The sequence below is a fragment of the Lycorma delicatula genome, chromosome 10, assembly GCF_047948215.1.
Source record: "Lycorma delicatula isolate Av1 chromosome 10, ASM4794821v1, whole genome shotgun sequence".
Lineage (NCBI taxonomy): Eukaryota > Metazoa > Arthropoda > Insecta > Hemiptera > Fulgoridae > Lycorma > Lycorma delicatula.
Genome location: NC_134464.1, coordinates 101,834,428 through 101,858,134, shown reverse-complemented (window position 1 = coordinate 101,858,134; position 23,707 = coordinate 101,834,428). Strand labels below are relative to the sequence as shown.

Genomic DNA, 23,707 nt, shown 5'->3' with positions numbered 1-23,707 from the left:
GTAATACCGTAGTTTTCTTCTAAAAGTCTGTAAAAAAACATCAGCTGTTTACAATTAAATCTTGTTAAATGATGGAACAATGACAATTTTAAAAAAAATTATCTGATTTACTATATTAAATTAAGGTTCTTGGGTGCTGAAGTGTAAAACTGTTATAACATGAAGAATGTCAATTCTGATCCAGGATACAAATCCAGCAAATTTTGAATAACAGACTGAGAAGTCATCATTCTACCTTGTAGGTCAGTTTACTTTTTCTGAATGCATTTATTTCTTTTTATATCTGATTTAGTTTATTTTAGTCATTTGAGATTAATTAACAGCACTGTATCAAGGCTGTTTAGTCAAGCCTGAAAAAGAGATTAAATGCTACATTTTTAACCGAGGCAAAGCCAGTTGTGGCATAGTATAATCTCAAGTGTATAAATAAATACAAGAATGAACAATGAATTTAATTGAACTGAATTTAATGTAGAGCAGGATTTTAATTGAGGAGTATCTGATAAATACTACTGCTGCTATCTGCTGCAGTATTTATTTATTAAGCTCATTAATAATGAATCAGTAGTTAATTATAATTCCATTTGTGTACATGCTCTATGTAACTTACTTTTGTTTTTAACATGAATTTTATGTTTTAAATGGATTTGATAATGCAAATTAATTTCAAAGCATAAAGGTAAAAATAAATGAAATATAGTAGACTAATAGAACTTTATTAAGGTAAGTAAATTGTGAAGACCCATATAAATTATTTTAAGAACCATTTAATAAAATCAGTTCAGTTATTCAACAAAGATATTTATAATTTCCCTGTTTTTTAATATATATATATATATATATATATATATATATATATATATATATATATATTTATACTTATTCTTATTTATTTACAAGCTTTCATTGTAAATAAAATTTAGATTTATTCATATAAAAAAATTTACTTTAAGAATTTTACAAAATTGTTGTTCTCAATAAAAATCAAAAGGATATTTATTTAAATAAATAAATAATAACTTCAATAAGAACTGACTGTATGCATTGTGGAAAACAGGAAAGTTTAAAAAAAAAAACAGGAAATCATTACCACATAAACAATTATTATCAGAGTTATAAAGCATAAAAAAATTATACATTACTAATTTTTTTCAGTTTTAATATATTTACTATGATTGTAAAACACTACAATACTTGAAATTAAGTATTGTAGTGTGATTCCTTAAATGATCTATAAGGGTGGCTGTTTTGGCTAACTTATTAATTATTAAACGTTCCTTACTTTATTTGAACTGCAAATTGCTCTACAAATTAAGGTAGCTGTAATATGATATAAAAAATATATTCTTATAGAATTTTTATTGAAAACTACAATAAATATTAAATTAAGACATTAATCTTTGTAGAATATATGCAGCCGCTTGTGCAGTTTTATGTACCAGCTTCAAAGCATACACAGAGTCCATTATTGTAAATATAACTCCTCTCCATTTAACTGACATCCATCAGGAGGATTATATGAATAAAGAGACACTCAGCATGAATCCAGCTTCATTACAAAGAAATGGTTTGAGTGAACTTTTTTTTTTTAATTTTTATAAATGCACTTTATTTACAGGAAACAGATCAGTCAAATCTAACAGTTTCTACCAGAGTAAATAATAATAATAACAACTCACTAATAGGAATAAATATAGATTTTCATACAATTTAGGTGATAATTTAATTTCATGTAATTTACAATTTTGTGACATACAGTTGATTTTTCTTAATTTATTTTTTAAAATAAAAAATGTGATCCAGGATTGGTTTGGAATATAAAAAAATTTATATTGTAAATATAATTTTACCATTTATCACCAAAGAAAATGTTTAAAGAACTTAGTGGAAATATGTCTTCTAGATGTGCCATTAAAAAATTTGAATGAAGTATTCTCTGCCTAACAATAACAAGCTTGCCCTTTCATTTTTTCAAATGACCCTTCTTCCAGTCACCCATTTCTATTACAATTTGTAAAATTACCCAGATTTACTGCTATATCAACAACCTCTTAGGTTTTTATTATGTAATAAAGAATTATTTGAAATAGTAATAAACACCAATATGAACGTGCAAATTGAATCTGTGACTACGATACTGCAGTCAAAATTGAAGTTTTCTTGTAAAATATTTTTAGTTTATTGCATGTTAATATTAATACTTTAATTACTTACTCAACAGTTTAGTTTTGTTCATCAGTAAATTTTCCATTCTACAGAGATATCTATATGGGATTGTTAGAAAGTTTTTAATATATTCTAATAATTGGTCTGTTTGCCTTATGGACTTGGGTGTAAATATACAAATATATTTGACTTTGGTGTGTAATTAAAATCAATCAGACATAACCTAAAAATCAGTATAAAATTATTCACAGTTAAAATTAATGAATGATTTGCCAGACAGAGTACAGTTTTATGAACTCAGTGTAAGCTACAGAAGTGGCATATATTTGTATCTCCTGCACATACACCACAAACTTTTTATACAACTTTTTATACAAACAAGCACAAAAGTAGCACCAAATTCTTAAAAATTAATAAAAAATATTAAAATATCTGGTGCTGTAGGGGATATCATATATGAAAAAGATCGCAGCAAAAAAAAAGATTATATATGAAAAAGAGATGATGGTGAAAATATTAATTTACAAAATTATGATTGCACAATTAAATTAGTTTTGGCTGATAAAATCAATTAACTAAATAAATACTTTGTTCAAATTAGTATAACATTGTTCATGCTAGGATTGGGTAGATGTATGCACTTGCATAGATGGGAACCAGAAAACTGTTTCAACATAACAATTTTAAAGACATAATCAAGATTATTTGACTCACATCATTTGTACATGTTAAACAAGGGTGCATAATATGACGCCTTAGGCCATTGCAGTGTTGTACACTATGCAAAAATAGTTTTATTTCTAGTTTGATATTGGTGAATATTGATCCTTTTATGGGAAAAATAACTTTCTCGGTGAGGATACCATATTTTTAAATACAATAATGTTTTAAACATAACACATTTTTAACTTACTAAAATACCATTCTGCATGAATCATATTACAGGAGTATAAATATGGTCTGACAACTTATTATTCTACTTATCTTCTATTATTATTATTCTAGCTATCTTTATGATTGAATGAGTCAGTATATTTTATTTCAGATGGGAAAATGTGCAAGCCTAAAAAATTTTAATCATATCAAGGTTTGAATTTTCTTAACAGGGGATTGTACATCTCATATATAGTGCTAATGTTAACCTCGTTCATGTACCTTTTTCTCAGCTCCTATTACAGATGCAGGCATGATTTTTGTTATTCTATTTTTACACATTTGTATCTACTTAAGCAAAATTATTAATTTTAACAAAACCTTACTATTCTATTATATTTTTGAAAATCTTCTAAAACTGAACATTTTTTTCGGCACAAATTATTTTTTTAAATATTTCAGTACATAATTATACGGAAAAATTTGCTTACATAATGATAAAGTAGGGCTGTGAATACTTGGTAAAAATTTCAAGTCGCCATCATTTATAGTTTTTGAGAAAAAGGTACATGAAGATTGAAAAATGTGGCTTCCTAGAAACAGGGTTTAAAGTTAGAATAACTATATGGGAATATAGTACTGTGGGTAGTTCCCTTACTTAAAACAATCCTGTATCATTTGTTTCATCACTTTCATCTTTTTTCCTCTTCTGTTACCTTTTATTTTTTCTTTCTTCTGAAGAATGCATTTTAATTTCTGCAGTGGCTATTTTTTTGTGATCAATGTCTTTTAGGTTAGCGACATGATTTTAACTAGCTTTTAATTTCAGATCATTTATCACATCAATTTTCTCTAATTCCCCCTTGTTAAACGCAATCACAGAATCATGAACAACAATCTTCAGAGTCACTATTTCTTCATAAATAGTTTTTTTAAATTCTCTTCCAAACTAATGTGTTCAACAACTCATTTGGATTCTGAGTTTTTCCAGGAATGCATTTCCACAACAAAATTTCATACTAAGATCTGCAAAAATTGGCTTTATTTATTCATGACTACCTATGGAAGTGAATACTTATGTGAATAAGGCCGCCAGCTCCTAGAACTCTATTGAATCCACACTGTTAGGTAGGACCTTCGGGAAAAATAAAATAGTGTCATAATAAAATAGTAATCCATAAAATAGTGTTATGGATTTGAATCAGTTGAAACTCTATGTAAATATATAGCCCATATTGCTTTTCTCATTGCTGTGATATTGTCACAGTTTTTCCTAACAACATTTCCATAATAATGCTGAAAGTTATTAATCTCAGAATGACTGAGCCTATCTTTTCCACCTACCATCTTCAATCTATCTATTCCTTTACCATCTTCAAGTTTTAATCCTTGGTTTCTTTTGCACAGTGTTTGTAGACAGCCCCCCCATACATTTCTGTATGTGGCCTATGCACTCAGCCTTCTTTAGGTTAACTCCTAGTCTATATGGCTGTGATTCTAATACAGCATTGTATACTGTAGAATCACCAGCTCTCAGATAAGTGAGATAGCGTACACCACAGTTCAGTGTTGAACAATTAGAAATAGCCTTTGCACCTTCAACTTCCATTACACCAAAAGGCCCTTCATAATTTAATTCGCAGTACTACTCATGTTTCTTTGTCAAAATGTGATTATATTTTGTTGAAGCACATCCTTGATAATATTTTAACAAGCACTGGACATCCGCAACTTTTCCTGTTTCTACTGCTGTCACAGTAACAGTACCATTTATAGAGGTAAAAAGAGGCCATATTTTTTGTAAAAAAATTTTTAATTAAGTGGTTAAAATTGTTGAAGTTTTAAACACCACTTTGAAATCTTGTTTCAAAACATTTTTAATATTTTCGAACAAATTCTGGATGTATGGAACGGTTATGTTGTGCAACATAATCATTATCGTTTTCATCACACTCAATTTCTTCCATGTTATTGTTTTTAGAATTGTATATTTTGTAGAAGCTATCATGACAAATCCTGTTAACTAAATTTGTTGTATAATTAATTTTTTAAAAAAGATTTTTTATTTCCTTAATTATTTTCCTTCTGTTGATTGGGTTAGTAAATGTTAGAACTGTTTTTACTAAATTTTTTATTGCAGCCTTTTTATATGACACGGGCTAAGTTCACAGATAGTTTAAATATCTACTCGAGGAAGTCATTTTAGCAAACCAACTGGTGTAGTATATTTTCCCATTCTGATGGAATATGGTCATATCGGGAAATTCTAAACTTTTATCAAATTCCACTTCACTTGTGAATTTGTTAAAACTTATTTGATATTCCATCGATTTGGTTCTCCAGCAAACAAAATAAAATATTGTCTACATACAGAAAGCCACCTTACTCCTCAATTTGGTCATAATTTGGGATTCCCAAAATTCTATCACCAAATTTGCTAAACATGCAGAAGTAGGCGATGCCATCAGTGTTCATAAAATTTAACCTCAAACTTGAAAAACATGTTATTTATACATAATTTAATTCCGCTAATAAAATCCTCTTCATTTATATTGGTGAACTCTTTAATTTCCTCCCATTTATTTTTAATTGCAGGGCTAATTCAATAGGTATACTAGTGTAAAGTGAAACCACATTGAAAGACACAAGTCTGTATTTATCCGGTTGGAGAAAAAGATTTTAAAAAGTTTATGTTTTCATTTTATTGGCTGTATTTACATTAGTTTTCTCAGAATTAAATTCTCTACATATTGTGTTACCAAATCTTCTGCATTTATTAGTAATTTAACAAACGTACTGTACTACAAATCTGAAATAAACTTGTTTTTTAACACCAAATTTTGTGTTTTACATCAGATGTCTTAAAAAGTACTGTGCTTACAGTTCTGGAACCTGTTTTATCCTATTTCCCAGCTCAAATTACATAAGAGACCACCAACTTTACTTCTTAATTTGGGTCCCAAAAATTACAGAAGGGCTTCTTTTTATTAAAAGAGCTGTAAAAACCGTCAAAATCTCACTCTAGCCAACTCAAAAACAAAGCGTTCTCAAAGCTATGTTTATATGACCTTTTTTCATTATTTTCACCAGTAAAACATGCCCTAAAAGTTTCTCTGTTTCTTCATTGGACATTCTTATAATAAAAGTTTTGCATTCAAAAATAAAATAATTCAAATTGTAATTGTGATGTTTCTTAGAGATAAATATCATGTAATAGGTAGTTTAATTAGAAAGTTTGAATAATATTGAAAAAATCATACAATAAAAAATTCTGCATTAGATTACTAATAAAAATATGTACTCTGGTGTTATCAGGTCTTTATATACACAAGTTATACAAGTTTAGTTCTGTAAACAACTGGTTTGGATTCGACATATATCATAATCTAATTTCTATTGTATAACGTTATATGTAAATTATGGGGTTTCCAATATTAGATAATAATCTATGTGGCTGTGGTTTGAAGACTTCATCCAAATTTGTTTCATATCTTTCTTTGGTAAGTAAACTTTTTTAAACATTGTTATTTTTATGAACAATCATTTTTTATTACATTAATACAATAATTTATACAAAGAAAAAGTATAAAATCTAATGAAATTATTAGTAGCATGTTTTAAGGAACTATAAAATAGAAAATCTTGGATGTTCTAAAATGTTAAAACAAGTAATGAAATTTTAAATTGCATGCTTTTTTAATGTATAGTGTCTGTTTAGTGTATAGTATATGTATAGTGTCAAAACTGAGGGCGGGCAACGTTAAGTGTAATCTTTGATACTGATAGCTGAAGGTGTGTTGTTATTGGTTTACATTTTATCGGCTTTCCTATTCTGTTGGATTTAGCAAAACAAATTTTCTTAATTAAAAGAAATATTCTTAAATTATTTTAAATCTGAATCCATCTTGTAAGTTCCTTATTGCATTTAAATTAAATAAACCATATACTTTTGGTACTCGTTACTCTTTAGTATTAACAAAAAAAATGTGCAAAATAATTTCACCTCCTTCCTAAAATATAATCACTTTGTTTATTTAGAATTGTAGCTTTATCTTTGTATTTTAAAAAGTTATTTTTTCATTTTAATTATCCCTCATGAGTATGGGAGCTGTGAAAATGTAAAATAGATTCTCCTTTTTGATTTTTAATGTTCAAAGTTTTTTTTACACAAACACCAATATTGAAAAAAATTTGAACAATTTTTTTTACATTTCGGAAGTTTACATTTTTGAGCTTTTTTAAATTGATAATGCATTTTTGATTCATTATAAATTTCCCCTTCCCGTTTTTTTCATAACATATAGAGACCATAGCAAAGAATAAGAATTGAAATAAGTAAGAATAAGTTCTGGTTTGGCTTTGAACTTTTTAAAGTTTTTTGTTTGTATATGTGTATGAACAATTTGGGTAAAAGTTTTCTTATAGCACACTTAGTAGCTGCGGAAAAGTAACTCTGATTTTTTATGTTTATAAAAAAAAACAAAATGATAAATATATGTTAATTATTGAATTTATCGATGTGTTATTCAACTATTTAGTAATTGTATACTGGTTTTGAAATAAAAAACTTAAATGCTATTTTTTTATTGTTAAAAGTTGCATACTTTGACACTTTTCATGCATATTTTAGCATTTTTCATGCATATTTCAAACTTTTTATGTTGCATATAATCCCGTCGCTACCATTCAGAATAGGAAAGTCGATAAAATGTATGCCAATGACAACCCATATTCACCTATCAGTATCGAAGACTCACTTAACATTGCTTGCCCTTTATGATTACTAAATCCAATCAGAAGAGACCGGATTATATGCACTTTCATATTAATTCTTTTTCTCACCAGTTACTGCATTTTTTCCTTATAATCTACTAAAGATGTTATTTTCGCTATATTTACAATATTTTTCGGTAGGATACTTTGTTAATAAATGAAATTTTACTTTGTAGCTGGCTAGACCTATTAGCTACTTGGCTTTAGAGCACTTAGCAGCTGCGGAACAGTACCTCTGATTTTTTATGTTTATAATAGTAACAAAATGTTATTGAATTTATCGATATGTTATTCAAGTATTTATTAATTAATTGTATGCTGATTTTGAAATAAAAAAAAACTAAAAATTACTATTTTTTTATTATTAATAGTTGCATATTTTAAGCATTTTTCAAGATTTCTATGTTGCATATAATCCGGTCTCTAATTATTGTTTATCAATGTAAAGAAATTATTTTTGTCATAATGATACAAGTAGAGCTTTAAATGACTGATTTGAAAAAATGAACAATTACAAAGTTTGATGCAATTCATGGCTGGATTTTCTTTAGAAGCTAAATAGATTGTTCATATTTTCAAAATCTTGGTATTTATATATCTATGTATGAATACTAATAATGATTATATTTTTTCTTTTTTATTATAGCTTGAATCAGTGATTTTAATAATTCGTAATTCATTACTTTTAACTCGGTTATCAGGTATATCAGGTAAGTTATTCTTCTATTAAAAATAAATTGAAGTTAAATTAGTTTAAATTTGTATGCATTACTTTTATTTACCTATTATTTTTTATATCGGTCTGTCAGTAACGTCTAAGCCCATCTCTTGCTGTTAATATCATATCAAAAAAATAGGAAAAAACCTAAATAAAGTATAACTTATTAGCCAGTTGATGTAAAGATTAGCATAGTGGCATCTAGATCATCTGATCGTAGTTTCAGTTCCTTGTGTGGGTCTTAGACTGTTTCACAAATTATTTGGTTCATTTTATCTTTTTCATAGAAATTTACTTATACAGGCTGCAACTTAAATGACAAAAATTAGGAGGTATAATTTACCGCTAGTGTAAGGGAATGCAGTTTAACTAAATGGCACTGTGTTATATAAAATCCTCTTTTTGAGACACAGATACATACCTACCTTATTGAAACTGTGAAAAAATTCCCTTTTAGCTTCTGTATTTGACTAGAAAAATGTGAATCATGTTTGCTTCATCTAGCAATTCCTGAACTAAATAAGCTGGAAAACAGGATTTCATTTAAAATATTCTGTATTCCATATCGCATGCTTTTGATGAGTTGTAGATTTAAGAAATATTTTTTTACACTTAATAAAATATTTTAGATTATAACATTATGTGAGTAAAAAGGTTTGTGATTGAACATTATGTTGCTGTTGGAAGTATTAATAGTAGGCAGAAATTTAGTTGTACTGACATCATTTGCAATGCCATTAACTTACTTTTAAATTGGTACTGTTTCCAACGTTAACAGTTCAACAATTATTAGTACAGTACCTCTGAAATCTGGAGGGAGCTTAAATATAAATAAAATTATATTTATTTAATACAGCTGATCACTATGGCAGAGTGGCCTTGGCCTTTCATCTGAGGGTCCCAGGTTCAAATCCTGGCCTTAAGGCATGCAATTTTTCATACGTTATAAAATTTCATATAAATTTACGTTATAAATTTTTCATATTACCATATTCAACTTTCTGTGGTGGGTTAATTCATCAAGCAAAAAAAAATTAATGTTATTAGAAAATCAGAAAGTTTTTTGGTTTTATAGTTAAGTCTTAAAAAAAAATAATTAGAATTATTTTTATTAATATTATTGATTTATTTGTATTATGAAAATTATCTTGTTTTATTTTTCAGTTGATATAAATTTTTATATATTTAATATAATTACCTCTGCGATTCTACTAATATCCACCTTAGTTTTATATATTGGAATTAGCAAGGTAAGACATTAATAATATTATGTAAATAAGAAAGAAAAGCTTATATTTAGGATATATTATATACCATTTTCTCAAATTTTGGTCTTAGTTTGTAAATAGTTTACTTTCTTCTCAGACACTTATCATAACAATTAATTCATTATCCTAACAATCTTTGGTAAAATGTGCATGTTTGATTTTCTTACAGAAGTTTAATCAATACAAATAAAGTATGCATAGTATTATTTCCAATTTGTTTGTTAAATCTACGTAAATTTTTGTTCTGGTCACACAACATTTGCCAGTGAGTTAGAAAACTGCTGAATAAGGGCAGTAGAAAATTAAGGGTGGGAATTTATTACTGTCCGATCACTTTTCTGTTGATGTACATTTTATTTCATTGCTGAAATCTCTCTTAAAAGGGAGATGTGTAAAATCCTGTATAAGGGGTGTCAATAAGTCATGATCGACAATCTTTGGAAGTTTCTTTAGTTTTGACTATTTGACAATAAGCCGTGATGGACAATCTTTGAAAATTCCATTAGTATTGACTTTTTTTAAACTTATTTTACACTTTCAACTGGAATTATTTAAAACAATACTTGTTATAATTCTAGTGAAAGATTTTTTTTTTTGTTTTATTCTTATGAACGCTGGTTGAAATACTCATTTTTTTTAAAAACTTGAATTAATACTCATGAGAAATGAGAACTAAAAATTGTAAAAATATGCCATAATGTCTGCCTAATTATTACTCATCGAAACTTAGAAAGTTCAGTTAGTACAAAGTCTAGAAAGCTTAAAAGTTCAGTTAGTACAAATTTAAAAACTCATTAGAATGAGGATGAATTGCTTGACTGGTGGTGAGGCATGAGGAATATCAACACAAATACACACACACACACACACACACACACATAATTTTGCTATACCGATTTTATACACAAGATTTTACCACAAACAAGCGTTTCCCTTTATTATCCACCTAATGATATTTTTATTTATATGCGTATATATATTCTTTTATGCTCAGTTTGTTCTATATTTTTTTTTTTTTTTTTGTCTGTCTTCAGTCATTTGACTGGTTTGATGCAGCTCTCCAAGATTCCCTATCTAGTGCTAGTCGTTTCATTTCAGTATACCCTCTACATCCTACATCCCTAACAATTTGTTTTACATATTCCAAACGTGGCCTGCCTACACAATTTTTCCCTTCTACCTGTCCTTCCAAAATTAAAGCGACTATTCCAGGATGCCTTAGTATGTGGCCTATAAGTCTGTCTCTTCTTTTAACTATATTTTTCCAAATGCTTCTTTCTTCATCTATTTGCCGCAATACCTCCTCATTTGTCACTTTATCCACCCATCTGATTTTTAACATTCTCCTATAGCACCACATTTCAAAAGCTTCTAACCTTTTCTTCTCAGATACTCCGATTGTCCAAGTTTCACTTCCATATAAAGCGACACTCCAAACATACACTTTCAAAAATCTTTTCCTGACATTTAAATTAATTTTTGATGTAAACAACTTATATTTCTTACTGAAGGCTCGTTTAGCTTGTGCTATTCGGCATTTTATATCGCTCCTGCTTCGTCCATCTTTAGTAATTCTACTTCCCAAATAACAAAATTCTTCTACCTCCATAAACTTTTCTCCTCCTATTTTCACATTCAGTGGTCCATCTTTGTTATTTCTACTACATTTCATTACTTTTGTTTTGTTCTTGTTTATTTTCATGCGATAGTTCTTGCGTAGGACTTCATCTATGCTGTTCATTGTTTCTTCTAAATCCTTTTTATTCTCGGCTAGAATTACTATATCATCAGCAAATCGTAGCATCTTTATCTTTTCACCTTGTACTGTTACTCCGAATCTAAATTGTTCTTTAACATCATTAACTGCTAGTTCCATGTAAAGATTAAAAAGTAACGGAGATAGAGAACATCCTTGTCGGACTCCCTTTCTTATTATGGCTTCTTTCTTATGTTCTTCAATTACTACTGTTGCTGTTTGGTTCCTGTACATGTTAGCAATTGTTCTTCTATCTCTGTATTTGAACCCTAATTTTTTTATCTATATCTAATTTTATCTAATCTATATTTTTATTTGCTCAATATTATTTATTTATTTTTGTAGGTTTTATTACTTTATTTTAAAAAAGGAAAAGTAGGAAGGAAGGATAAGTTTAATCTACCACATCCATGTTATGATGGCTGTGTCATCTTATCGTCACTGATGATTGAGATCCATCGACACTGTCATCACTGCTTTCACTATGATTGTTAGCTATTTTAACTTTTTTGGTCTGCATATCAGCAACTCTGTCTGTCTCATAATAATTCTGTTCCAATTTTAAAGTATGTGCTTCCTATATTCAGCAGTAGTGCAAAAGGTTTTCTGAGCCATTTCTATTTATAATATTGTGCCAATGAGCCACATTTTCTTCCATAACCTGACTTTATTTTCGCTTAAATCAGCTCAATGGAGTTGGGTTCACGGTGAAACAGCGGTAATATTAATATATTGTGACTAATCTTCCAATATGTTGCCAAAATATTGATCTTCATAGTGGGGCTTATTTAATCACACTTATTTGTACAGTTAATTTTAAAGATAACTGCTGAGCATGGAATTATATTTGCAGACATTCCAAGAGTTCTTTGTAATTTGAATTTGGCACCTTGTGTAATTTTACATTACAGTAAAGAGTATTGTCAATTATCAAATTGGCTACATACTGGAATGAGGTTGCAGAATGTACTTCTCAATATTCATGTTCTTTCAGTATTTTCTGTGATTTTATCCAATTTAAAAATCAAAAGCGCATTCAGATTTTTCTCTGAAGCACTGCAGGAATGTACCGGTATTAGTTTTAATCCTTTGGATGTGGGTTTTTTATAGCTATTAAAAGAATCATCAGTCCAACCAACACTTTTTACATGTGTTGAGTGAATGCATCATTTGTCTGGAAAAATATTTAGCCTTCCTTATCACCTTTAAATTTTTATTTGTTTTAATTAATTTACTTATTTGAAAAATACAAATCAAGTTTTCTACAAAAATCTTCCTATTATTTTCATTCTCTAAAACCCATATGCTTCCTCAGAATTTTTTGTAATGTTTTGTGGATGCAATTTATCTGTAGATCCAGGCATTCTGTTTTAAAAACTGCTAATAACTTCTTCAATGTCAGCAGTGTTTTATGCCATCTATGAAAATGTATAAAATATTTCTTAACATACATCTCTTCAAAGGTTGTCGATATTACCTTTTTTCTTACAAGATTTTCTTGATGTATTGAAATTTTCATTTTCTTCCAGTTTATATGATTCCATTATAATTTTATCACCTGACATGCCACAAAGGTGTGGTATGCAGGCTAGCATTTCTGAACGTAATATTTCTGGATTTTTTTAGTTATTTTCTTTAAACATTCATTAATGTACTTTTAAAGGCACTTCATGTTCTAACATGCAGTTAGATTTTGGCTTAGGCATTACAAAGGTAAGCATATGTGAAAACATACTGAAAGCATAAGCGTTATGACTAATATTCAAAAGTACTGTTTATAGACTGCAGAAACAAAAATGAGTATTGAAAAATACTGTTAGAAAAAGTGGAAACAAAAAATCGTATTGAAAAATGTTGTTTATAAAACATAGAAATAAAGAATGCAAAATTAATGATCCAAATTCAGTAAAGTGACTGGCTTCTTGTTACCTGCAATATCCTGTTGATACCTGCACTATCTCATCCGTTATACTATTAGCAGTATCAACACTACTTCACACTATAGATAAGACTACTATGTATACTTTCTGAATGTTGACAAGTAATAATTAGCTTTTTGTCTTCAACCATTTGAATCAAATTGGGTGTTTTTTAATCAGAACTTTTGCACTTATTGGTAATTTTTTAGATAGCAATTTTTCAGTCAGGAATAATTATTTTTAGAAGGAAAAAATAATGCATATTCATTTCAATGAAATTATGTACACTAAACACATGTTTAATTTTAACTACTAGTATGATGGACAGTGTAGCATTTGATCAGAAAAATTTTGAAATAACTGCTACAACAGCAGTAGTGAAGGGAAAGTACAGAACAACCAAGAGTAAAACAATAACTTACATAACCAAAAAAAGTAGACTGCAATATCTATATATTATATATAGGTATGTGTATGTGTGTGCTAAGCACAACACTATTTCACTAGTTATTTTTCACTACTATATATATATTTTTTATTTTGAAAATTCAAATAATTTATTAACAAATTGACCACTGTGCTAACAAAATTTAATATTAAATAAAATGTAAACTACCAAAACACAGTAAATAAATAAGTCAAATTTACCATATTAATTCCAACAATCAATTTTCACAGATCCCGCATCTCATATACATATAATTCTCAAATCTTTATTTATACTATCATCAGAACAGTCAGCTTCAACAAATTAATTTAATTTAACAGTGCATATAAAATCATGTAGCATAACTGTTTTGAAGACAAAAAAAAACGTTTATGATGTTTTTTGAAATATATAAGTATAATGCAACTGATGCAAACCAAGTTTGCAAAAGTGCTTCTGTTTATGCAGTGAAATAAGGTGTCATCCTATTTTGATTATTCTGTACTTGGTCTTGATCTATTAAATATAAATTAATTTGTATTGGTACAGAGGAGTATGCTTATTAAAAGAATTGCTTTTAAAATATATGTATATATATATATTATAAAACTGTGATCAAAATCAGTGTCTGTTCCTAGCTGTGTTAGCAGTCCATAATTTAGTTTCAAAAAATTTACTTAACCATTATATAATTTATTTCATGATCTTACCCGTATGTACATTCTTCTAACATTTTTATAAAAGATATTTATAATCACTAGCAATTTTCTCATATTAATTATTTTAATAATAACTAATAAATATTTCATGCACTTATGAATATAATCTTATATTACTGAGTAAAGTTTTTTCAAATTTAAAATATAACTAACTAACAAGCAATGTAGCCTAAAATTTATTACATGAGTTTTTTTAGTCATCTTATATACTTAATTAGGCCCTCTGGGCAACTCTAGTGGTAAACCTGTCATTGCAAATCATTATTTTAACAGCTGTCTTTTGAAGTTGAAGATTCTGAGATTCAAATTCTAGTAAAAGTTAGTTGCTTTTATATGAATTTGAATGCTAGACAGTGGATATTTGTGTACTTTGGTTTTCAGGAATGATCAGCCTGAGTCTGTACAAGATACACCTCATTTACATGTTATGTATATCATCCTGATTTCATTGGGCCATGCGAGGGATTGCATATTGTTCATTAGTTGAATAGATTACAACATACACATTCTTTGATTGCTAAATTTATGCTAAAATGAGAAATTTTGCACAATTATTTTTCAGGAACGAATAAATCTTATACTGCAATGGAATATAATAAGGGGATTTCATATTATTGTGTACATATTATTAAGTATTTTCTTTATAATAAAAGATGATGAGATAAGCAATTTTTCAGTGATCTTTTATCAACGTAAGTTCAATCTTTTGTTATTAGTTGTAGAAATCTCTCCATTATATCTTATAAAAATACAATATTTGCTAAAAAAAAAAAATAGACTGAACTTTTGTAATAGCTTGCCAAGCTGTGCACAGAGCTTCTTCCAACAAGTTGTGATGGCTAGTGGTAACTTTTAGAAATACAATGCCTTTTGATGTGTTGCACCAAGATTGTTAATTTCTAGCTATAACAGTTGATATAAATTTGTTGGATTTTTAACAAGGTGAAGATAAAAGATCTTGAGAGTACATGTTTGTACTAAATTTTGGTTAAAAATCTGTAAAATCATCACAAAGATATTTTAAGTGTGTTTCAGCAAGAGTTTCGGAAAGATTATAAGAGCAATTCAGAGTGTTTTAAATGGCTTAATCATTTTAAAGAAGGCTGAACATTGATGATGGAAACTGCAAGAATGACACAAAATGATTAAACCATGAACCACCCATAACACTTCGACCTGCTAATACAGTCTTCCCCAAACACTTGCTGAGGCACTTTAAATGTCTCTGTGATAGTTTTACAGATTTTGAAGCAAAATGTAATATAAACATATGTTCTTCAATATCTTTCATTGAAACTAGATATTCAGTTTTATTAGTTGAAACAATAGAGAAAACATTGAACAATAAATGCTTATTAAAACTTACCATATTTGCTTGCATATAGTGCACGTTTTTCTTTTCTTATAAACTAACTTGAAATCAATCAGTACAAATCCCCCTTATACATTTCTGGAATGATTTCCGAATGCTATTTTTTTGGTGTTGTTATCACTTATTTATATCGTTTACTACCTCTATGAATCATGAGACCTTGCTGATGGTGAGGGAGCTTGAGTGCTCAGTGATACAGAATAGCTGGGCCAAAGGTGCAACTGTATTGGAGAGATATCTGTTGAGAGCCAGACTAAGGAATGATTCCTAAAAAAGGGCAGCAGCTCTTTCAGTAGTTGTTAAGGGGTAGGTCAGGAAGACTTAAACAGCCATATCAACATCACTCAATCCTCTGAGTACTGCGCAGCTGAAAGCAATGGAAAACTACAGCTGCTTTTTTTCCAAAAATATGTAGCTCTCTGCATTTTCATAAAGGAATGATGGAGGTGGCTTCCTTGGTAAAATATTCTGGATGCAAACTAGTCCCCTGTTCAGATCTCCAGGTGGGGACTACTGAGGAAGGAGTTACCAGAAAATTAAAAAATGACATTCTATGAATTGGACTGTGGAATGTTATAAAACTAAAAAAGGTTGGTAGGTTAGAAAATTTAAAGAGGGAAATGGATAGGAAAAATGTAGATGTAGTAGGAATTAGGTTCGGTTGGAAGAGGAAAACGACTTTTGGTCAGGTGATTTTAGAATGATTAACTCAGCTTCAAATAATGGGCACAGAGGAGTAGGTTTCGTAATGAACAAGAAGATAGGAAGAGAGTAGAGTATTTCAAAATGCATAGCGATAGAATCATTGTAATAAGGATAAAATCGAAACCTAAACCGACAACTATTGTTAATGTCTATATGCTTACAAGCGCTCATGATGATGATCAGGTAGAGTGTGTATACGAAGAAATTGATGAAGCAATTAAAACACATAAAAGGAGATGAAAATTTAATAATAGTTGGAGATTGGAATGCAAGCACTGGAAAAGGCAAGGAAGGAAATATAGTGGGTGAATACGGGCTGGGCAAAAAGAATGAAAGAGGGGACTGACTTATAAGAGCTTTACATGAAGTATAATTTAGTAATTGCCAACACCCAGTTTAAAAATAATAATAGAAGAATATACACATGAAAAAGCCAGGCGATACTGCACGGTATCAGATAGATTATATCATGGTTAAGCAAAGATTTAGAAATCAACTCGTCAACTGCAAAACTTACCCTGGAGCAGATATTGATAGCGACCATAATTTAGTGATAATGAAATATAGATTGGGGTTTAAAAACCTAAAGAAAAGGTGTCAGATGAATCGGTGGAACTTAGAGAAGCTTGATGAAGAGGAAGTAAAGAAGATTTTTGAGGAGGACATCACAAGAGGTCTGAGTAAAAAAGATAAAGTAGAAAATGTAGTAGAAGAATGGGAGAATGTTAAAAAGGAAATTCTTAAATCAGCATAAGCAAATTTAGGCGGAACAAAGAGAACTGGTAGAAAACCTTGGATTTCAGTCGATATATTGCAGCTGATGGATGAATGTAGATAATCTAAGAAAGGTAGGTGATGAAGAAAGTAAAAGGAACTGTAGACAATTAAGAAATACTATAAACAGGAAGTGCAAACTAGCAAAAGAAAAGTGTTCAGAAGTGGAATGAGAAATGAACATTCGTAAAATAGACAGAGTATATAGAAAGTTAAGGAAAATTTTTGGGTACATAAATTAAAATCTAATAATGTGTTAAACAAAGATGGTACACCGACTTATAATATGAAAGGGAAAGTCGATAGGTGGATGGAATATACTGAAGAGTTATACGGAGGAAATGAATTAGAAAATGGTGTTATAGAGGAAGTTGAAGAGGATGAAAGAGGAGAAACAATACTGAGATCTGAATTTAAGAGAGCATTAAAAGATTTGAATGGCAGAAAGGCACCTGGAATAGATGGAATACCTGTAGAGTTACTTCGCAGTGAAGGTGAGGAAGCGATTGATAGATTTTATAAACTGGTGTGTAATATTTATAAAAAAGGGTAAGTTCCGTCAGACTTCAAAAGAGTGTTATAATCATGATAGCAAAGAAAGCAAGCGCAGGTAAATGTGAAGAATACAGAACAATTAGTTTAACTATTCATGCATCAAAAATCTTAACTAGAATTCTATACAGAAGAATTGAGAGCAAAACATAAAAATTTTTAATTTAAATAAAAGTTTTAAATTTTTGTTTAAGATTACAAAGTATAAGTTAAATTTAATTTAAAAAATTTTAATAAAATTTAATTAGTTTGAAAATATTTTTAACATAAAATTATAACAAAATAAGTGGTATGATATAATGGATTATATCACCGGTACCTTATGGTCGCCGTAAGGTCCACAACCGACCCACACTCCCTACCAACATAAGTAGGTAAAAAGTGCTCATTATGGACAACAAGCCCAAGTGCTGAGAACAATGCTGCCAGAATGTATCCTCTTGGGGTGGAAATCATTCCTGCAAGCTCTAGACATTGCGAGTTAAAATCACCGGATAATATAACTGGGTTTTCAGCGTCGGATACAATCCTCCAGATCACCATGAAAACATAACCAGATATAAAAGTGCAATCGGTAAGATCCACCGATACATATCCATCAGCTCTTGATACTCGGGAGACAGGATACCGGCCGAAACATTCGTTATGGCGATCCCCGGATCGATCAACAATCTACGAGTGCGTGGCCACCCACCCTTCTTCTGTTAGGCTCTGCAACAGCCAGGAAATCCACATCATGCTCAATCGCAACACGCCAGATCAGGTCATATGCTATGAAACACCTGTTAGCATTAACTTGCATTATTCGCATTACGATGCCTGCTTACACTCCTTGGACCCAGCCCGATGTCCAACACCTCCACAAACAGAACATCTTGCAGGCTCCTGACAATTTGCCCTAAAGTTGTCCTGTCCACCACACCTGAAGCAGCACTTCGACCGATTTGGGCCCCCTACAGAACACAGACACGTGGCCGGTCTCCCAGCACCGGTAACAACAATCATCAGGCTCCCGAATGCTCACGCCACAGTGAATCTAACTAATGCATATTCGCTGTTCTATCAGCTTCTCAGCCACCCGATAGCTAGTGACAACTGTGGCTATCCTAGTGTCTCCAAAAGCGGACTGAACTGAGGACAATTAAAATCCTCATTTTCACCAACAGCCTGCTGCAATGCGTCAGTAATCTCTTTCTCCGTTGTGTCTCTTGAAATATCCTTAATATTGACCACCGTCCGGTGACTTCCTCTTGATTTAAGGTCTGCTTGGAGTTCAACAACATTCGAACACAAAACGTTTCGAAATCCTTCAGCAGCTGTTGCTCCCTTACCCACCGGGTTGGTCTAGGGGTGAACGCGTCTTCCCAAATCAGCTGATTTGGAAGTCGAGAGTTCCAGCGTTCAAGTCCTAGTAAAGGCAGTTATTTTTACACGGACTTGAATACTAGATCGTGGATACCGGTGTTCTTTGGTGGTTGGGTTTCAATTAACCACACATCTCAGGTATGGTCGAACTGAGAATGTACAAGACTACACTTCAATCACACTCATACATATCATCTTCTGAAGTATTATCTAAACGGTAGTTACCGGAGGTTAAACAGGAAAGAGAGAGCTGTTGCTCCCTTGACTCTAACATGAAAATTCTTGTTGGTTCCTTTCCTCATGCAAAGTATTTCACCGACCTTGTGGAGAGTACAGACTCCTTCGCGGTCCTCAAGAGATTCACGTAAGTATGTCCCTGTGCCTTAACTATAACTGTCCGACTATCAGAGATAGCGGGGGTAGTTCGTACAAATCTTCTGCCTTCAACAGGCGCCGTATCGCCAGAAGTCAAAAACACCCTGACTCTATCGTAACGTGCTCGGTACAAATAAATCAGTAATTTCTGTTCGTACTCACAAAGCTTACCAACAGGTAAAACACCGGCGAGGACACCCGAAGCACCTTGTTGACGGAACCCAAAATAGTTTTCAAGGTAAGCCATCGTCCAAAGACGAATCGTAATATGCCACAAAACGCGCCGTTTGAGTGGACGAATCATCCTCGACCTACACCATCGAGACCTCCTTCCTAACTTCACCGGCTCTAGCACTCGGCCGTCGAGCCATTTGGTCCGATTTACCTACAGCACCGGCAACATCCTTAAAGCAACATAAATCTCCTTCAACTGGAGGGAAGTCAATGCTTCAGCCTTCTGCATCATATCAGCGGGCCATCTTTTCTCGATTAATTTAAGTAATTCTTCATCCGAAATGGGTTCTGCGAGAACATAAACTACATTGCGTATATCATGTTCCCACGGTTTTTCTGTGTGCGTAGATGCCTCTGTAGAGGAGCCCAGCAGTAGATCTCATAAAAGAGGTCACTACAGCCTCTAAGTTCAAGGTTTTCTCTAATGCCCTAGCAGGACTCTCTTTAATTTCCTTCATAGTGTTGATGTTCTCCCGATTAAACTTTTCCAGGACACGCAACTCCCCCAATAAGTGATTTATGTCGGATCCATTAGTAACGTCGCCATCAGTACTGTCTGAGATAAGCTCAGTTTTTCCCTTAGTGATTCGCGACCTTGCATTTTGAGGTTCTGCGGTCTCCACAACCATCGTGTCTTCTGCGTCACTAGAAGCACCAGGTACCGGCAAACTAGGACGTCTGCGCTGCGGTCTCACCCGTGTATGGCGGGGCTTCCTGTCATGAGGATTCAAGTATAACTAACTATAGAAATCAATAGCTTAGCGAGTAAAGCTACAGAAGAATAAATTTTAATTGATTAAATTCCAATACACTAATACAGTAGCTTTAAATATGAAGCTGAGTTTATCAAAAGTAAATAAAAATAAAATAAAATAAATATTTACCTCCGATACTAACACAAATACACAACAGTAGTTAATAGTCAAGGCTACTAACACAAAAAAATTTATTTAATGTTATCAAGCACTGATAACTACAGCGATTATTGTTTATACGAAAAATAGTTATTAGATAATCAATAAATCATTTCTACGCTTACGACAAGAGGCCTCCCAAGGGAGTACAACAAACTTCATTTACACTTATACATATCATCCTCTGAAGTAATACCTGAACGGTAATTCCCGGAGGCTACACAGGAAAAAGAAAAATACAAAAAACTGAAGATTTTCATATTACAACCAATGTCGATGACAAATTCTAAATATAATTAATGAACAGCGGTTCACAACTAGTATTAATAACGATGGCAAATAGAAGCGAGAAACTACGACTAAAAAAATGGTCGCGGAATCGTGTCATCGTTGGACAATACTGACGGCATTGTAGTGAATAGAGCTGCAGATTATCTGCCGGTAGAAGCTCACTTACCCGGCTATCAGTATCGCGGCACTAAGTTGGAGAAGAGGTGATGCCGATATAAATAAGTTGGATCAGGCATGCAAACAGCACCCACCGGGTTGGTTTAGTGGTGAACGCGTCTTCCTAAATCAGCTGATTTGGAAATCGAGAGTTCCAAGTGATAGTTAAGGCAGTTACTTTTATACGGATTTTTGTGTTCTTAGGTGGTTGGGTTTCAATTAACCACACATCTCAGGAATGGTCTAACCGAGACTGTACAAGACTACACTTCATTTACACTCATACTGAACGGTAATTCCCGGAGGCTTAACAGAAAAAAGAAAGGCATGCAAACAGCACAACATCTAAATTGCACATATATTTACAACATATAGCCTTTGCATAGCTTCAATGTCAACACTGTTCAGTTACAGTTTTGTAAAATAATACCTGTATATCACTGATTTCTTTTTGTCTGAATGTTCAAGACCTAATGCATGGATCAGAACCAAATGCAAATTGATTTTATCATGCTCTGTGTTTAAACTGTAATCTGAGCCTACATGGATTTCGATTAAGGTATTATTTTGATCAGAATAAGATGCATGAACTAGTATGAAACCTTCACCGCCAAATTTCACCAGACACAGTGATGGTTTCTACCTTTCATTCTTGTGATTGCTTTGTTTATTTGAAATTAGTATATCAGGAATATTTATAGCTACTTTAAATTTAGATTTGATGTTTACATACAAAGGTGAATTATCTACAAATTTTTCTACGGAATCTTATGTAAAAATACTTTAGACTCTTTTCCTCCCATTTAAGATAATGTAAAAACCTTTCATACAGTTTATCAAAGCAATGATTTTTTTTAAATGCTAAAACAGATTTTCTTTAATAATTATGTTCATAAATAGGTGTAGTTATAACATTTATAAAAATGATTACTCTGAAATTTTGAGGAAAATTACTAATAAATGTTAAAAAGCAAAGTTAATAAAATAAAATATTTATGTAAGCAAAGTTAGGGCATTTAAATATTGTGTTTTTTCCAGAAGCTTTTTATACAGCAGAATTTTTGACAGTAACCAGCACCTTGTTCCTTTAAAAGAAATCCAAAAGAAAGAAAAGGGATTTTTAATGAAAATAATTGATTCTGTAAAGGACGACACATTTAGTATATAAAATCTATGACACCATAATATGCTATACCAGAAATTTAAATAAATATCAGAAATAATGTGTAAGTTCATTTTCATATGCTTCTAAGGAGCATTCTAAAAAGTATATACTTATATGGTGATAAAGTTAAGTAAGACTTACACAAAGCAGTTTTAGAAATTCTGGACTTACATAATTGAGAATTATTTAAGAAAAAGTTAAAAGAAATCTCGAAACATAATCTTGCCTTCTAATCATTCTTTGTAAAAAAAGTTATTTCCTAACGACTAAACATTAAATGTGTTTTTTGTTTCAGTAATCTGGTGTCAATTGTGGTTAGTTGTCTTTAGTCAATATTGGACAGTTAAATATAGTGGAATATGAATACGCTCTAAATTCAAGTGAAATAAAAAAAATAAGCTGATCAAGACAATTTATCAACTTGAGTAAATTTTTTTTTTTAAGCTATGTGTTAGCTCTACTACAAACTATCCAGCTATATATGTTACCATCAACCGTAGATTTACATACAGCTATTGATATAGATGTACTCTGATTTAATTCTTTATAATTTTGCTTTTGTGATAATCGTGTGGGTGAAATACTCTTTTATTATTAATTGTAATTTACTTCTTTTTTTTATGTACTACTAAATAATGTGTATCAACCATAGAAATTAAAATATTGTTTAACCTAAAACTTACAGTTACAAATAAAATACAATGATAAAAACTTAATGCATTATTCTTACCTAAACATGTAATCCCCAGACAGCTGAAATTTACACTTTAGTTCAAACTCCGCTGGCGTTTCATAACAGGCATAGAATCTTTTTTTGTCTAATATGTTTTTTAAAATTTCAATATCAAAATTATATAAAGCTCTTTTGATACATTATCTTGCAGATTATAGATCACATATATACTAGCATCCCTGTTGCGGCTTTGTCCGTATTATGTGGTTACTTGCATTTTTGATCGAGGTAAAATTTTACGTTCTTTATCAAGTAACCGGAGACAGGTGCAGGCAATCGCACTACACATATAGTAACAGTGGCAGTGTTTGTTGAGAGCTGCCACATTATACACATCACACCTCTTAACAAACCTGAAAATGATTTTTAGGTATTTATCTGAAAAGTATTTGCAAGCCAAAATCTAGTGAACATCTCTTTTAGCATAGTCGGCTATGAGGGAATTTTTTGAT

General features: G+C 30.9%; 1 protein-coding gene across 4 annotated transcripts; it reads left to right on the top strand.

Moving 5' to 3' along the window:
- Positions 1 to 570: 570 nt before the first annotated feature.
- On the top strand, positions 571 to 23,223 carry LOC142331342 (uncharacterized). 4 transcript variants are annotated; one of them, XM_075377170.1, is made up of 6 exons: positions 571 to 679; positions 6,355 to 6,539; positions 8,459 to 8,522; positions 9,695 to 9,780; positions 15,182 to 15,311; positions 22,818 to 23,223. In XM_075377170.1, the coding sequence occupies exons 2-6, from the start codon at positions 6,459 to 6,461 to the stop codon at positions 22,883 to 22,885; spliced, it is 429 nt and encodes a 142-aa protein (XP_075233285.1). In that variant the 5' UTR covers positions 571 to 679; positions 6,355 to 6,458; the 3' UTR covers positions 22,886 to 23,223. The 4 variants fall into 4 exon arrangements, with proteins under 4 accessions (XP_075233285.1, XP_075233284.1, XP_075233287.1 ...); XM_075377169.1 differs by having other exon boundaries at positions 571 to 723; XM_075377171.1 differs by lacking the exon at positions 571 to 679 and adding an exon at positions 1,238 to 1,316.
- The last annotated feature ends 484 nt before the right edge of the window (positions 23,224 to 23,707 follow it).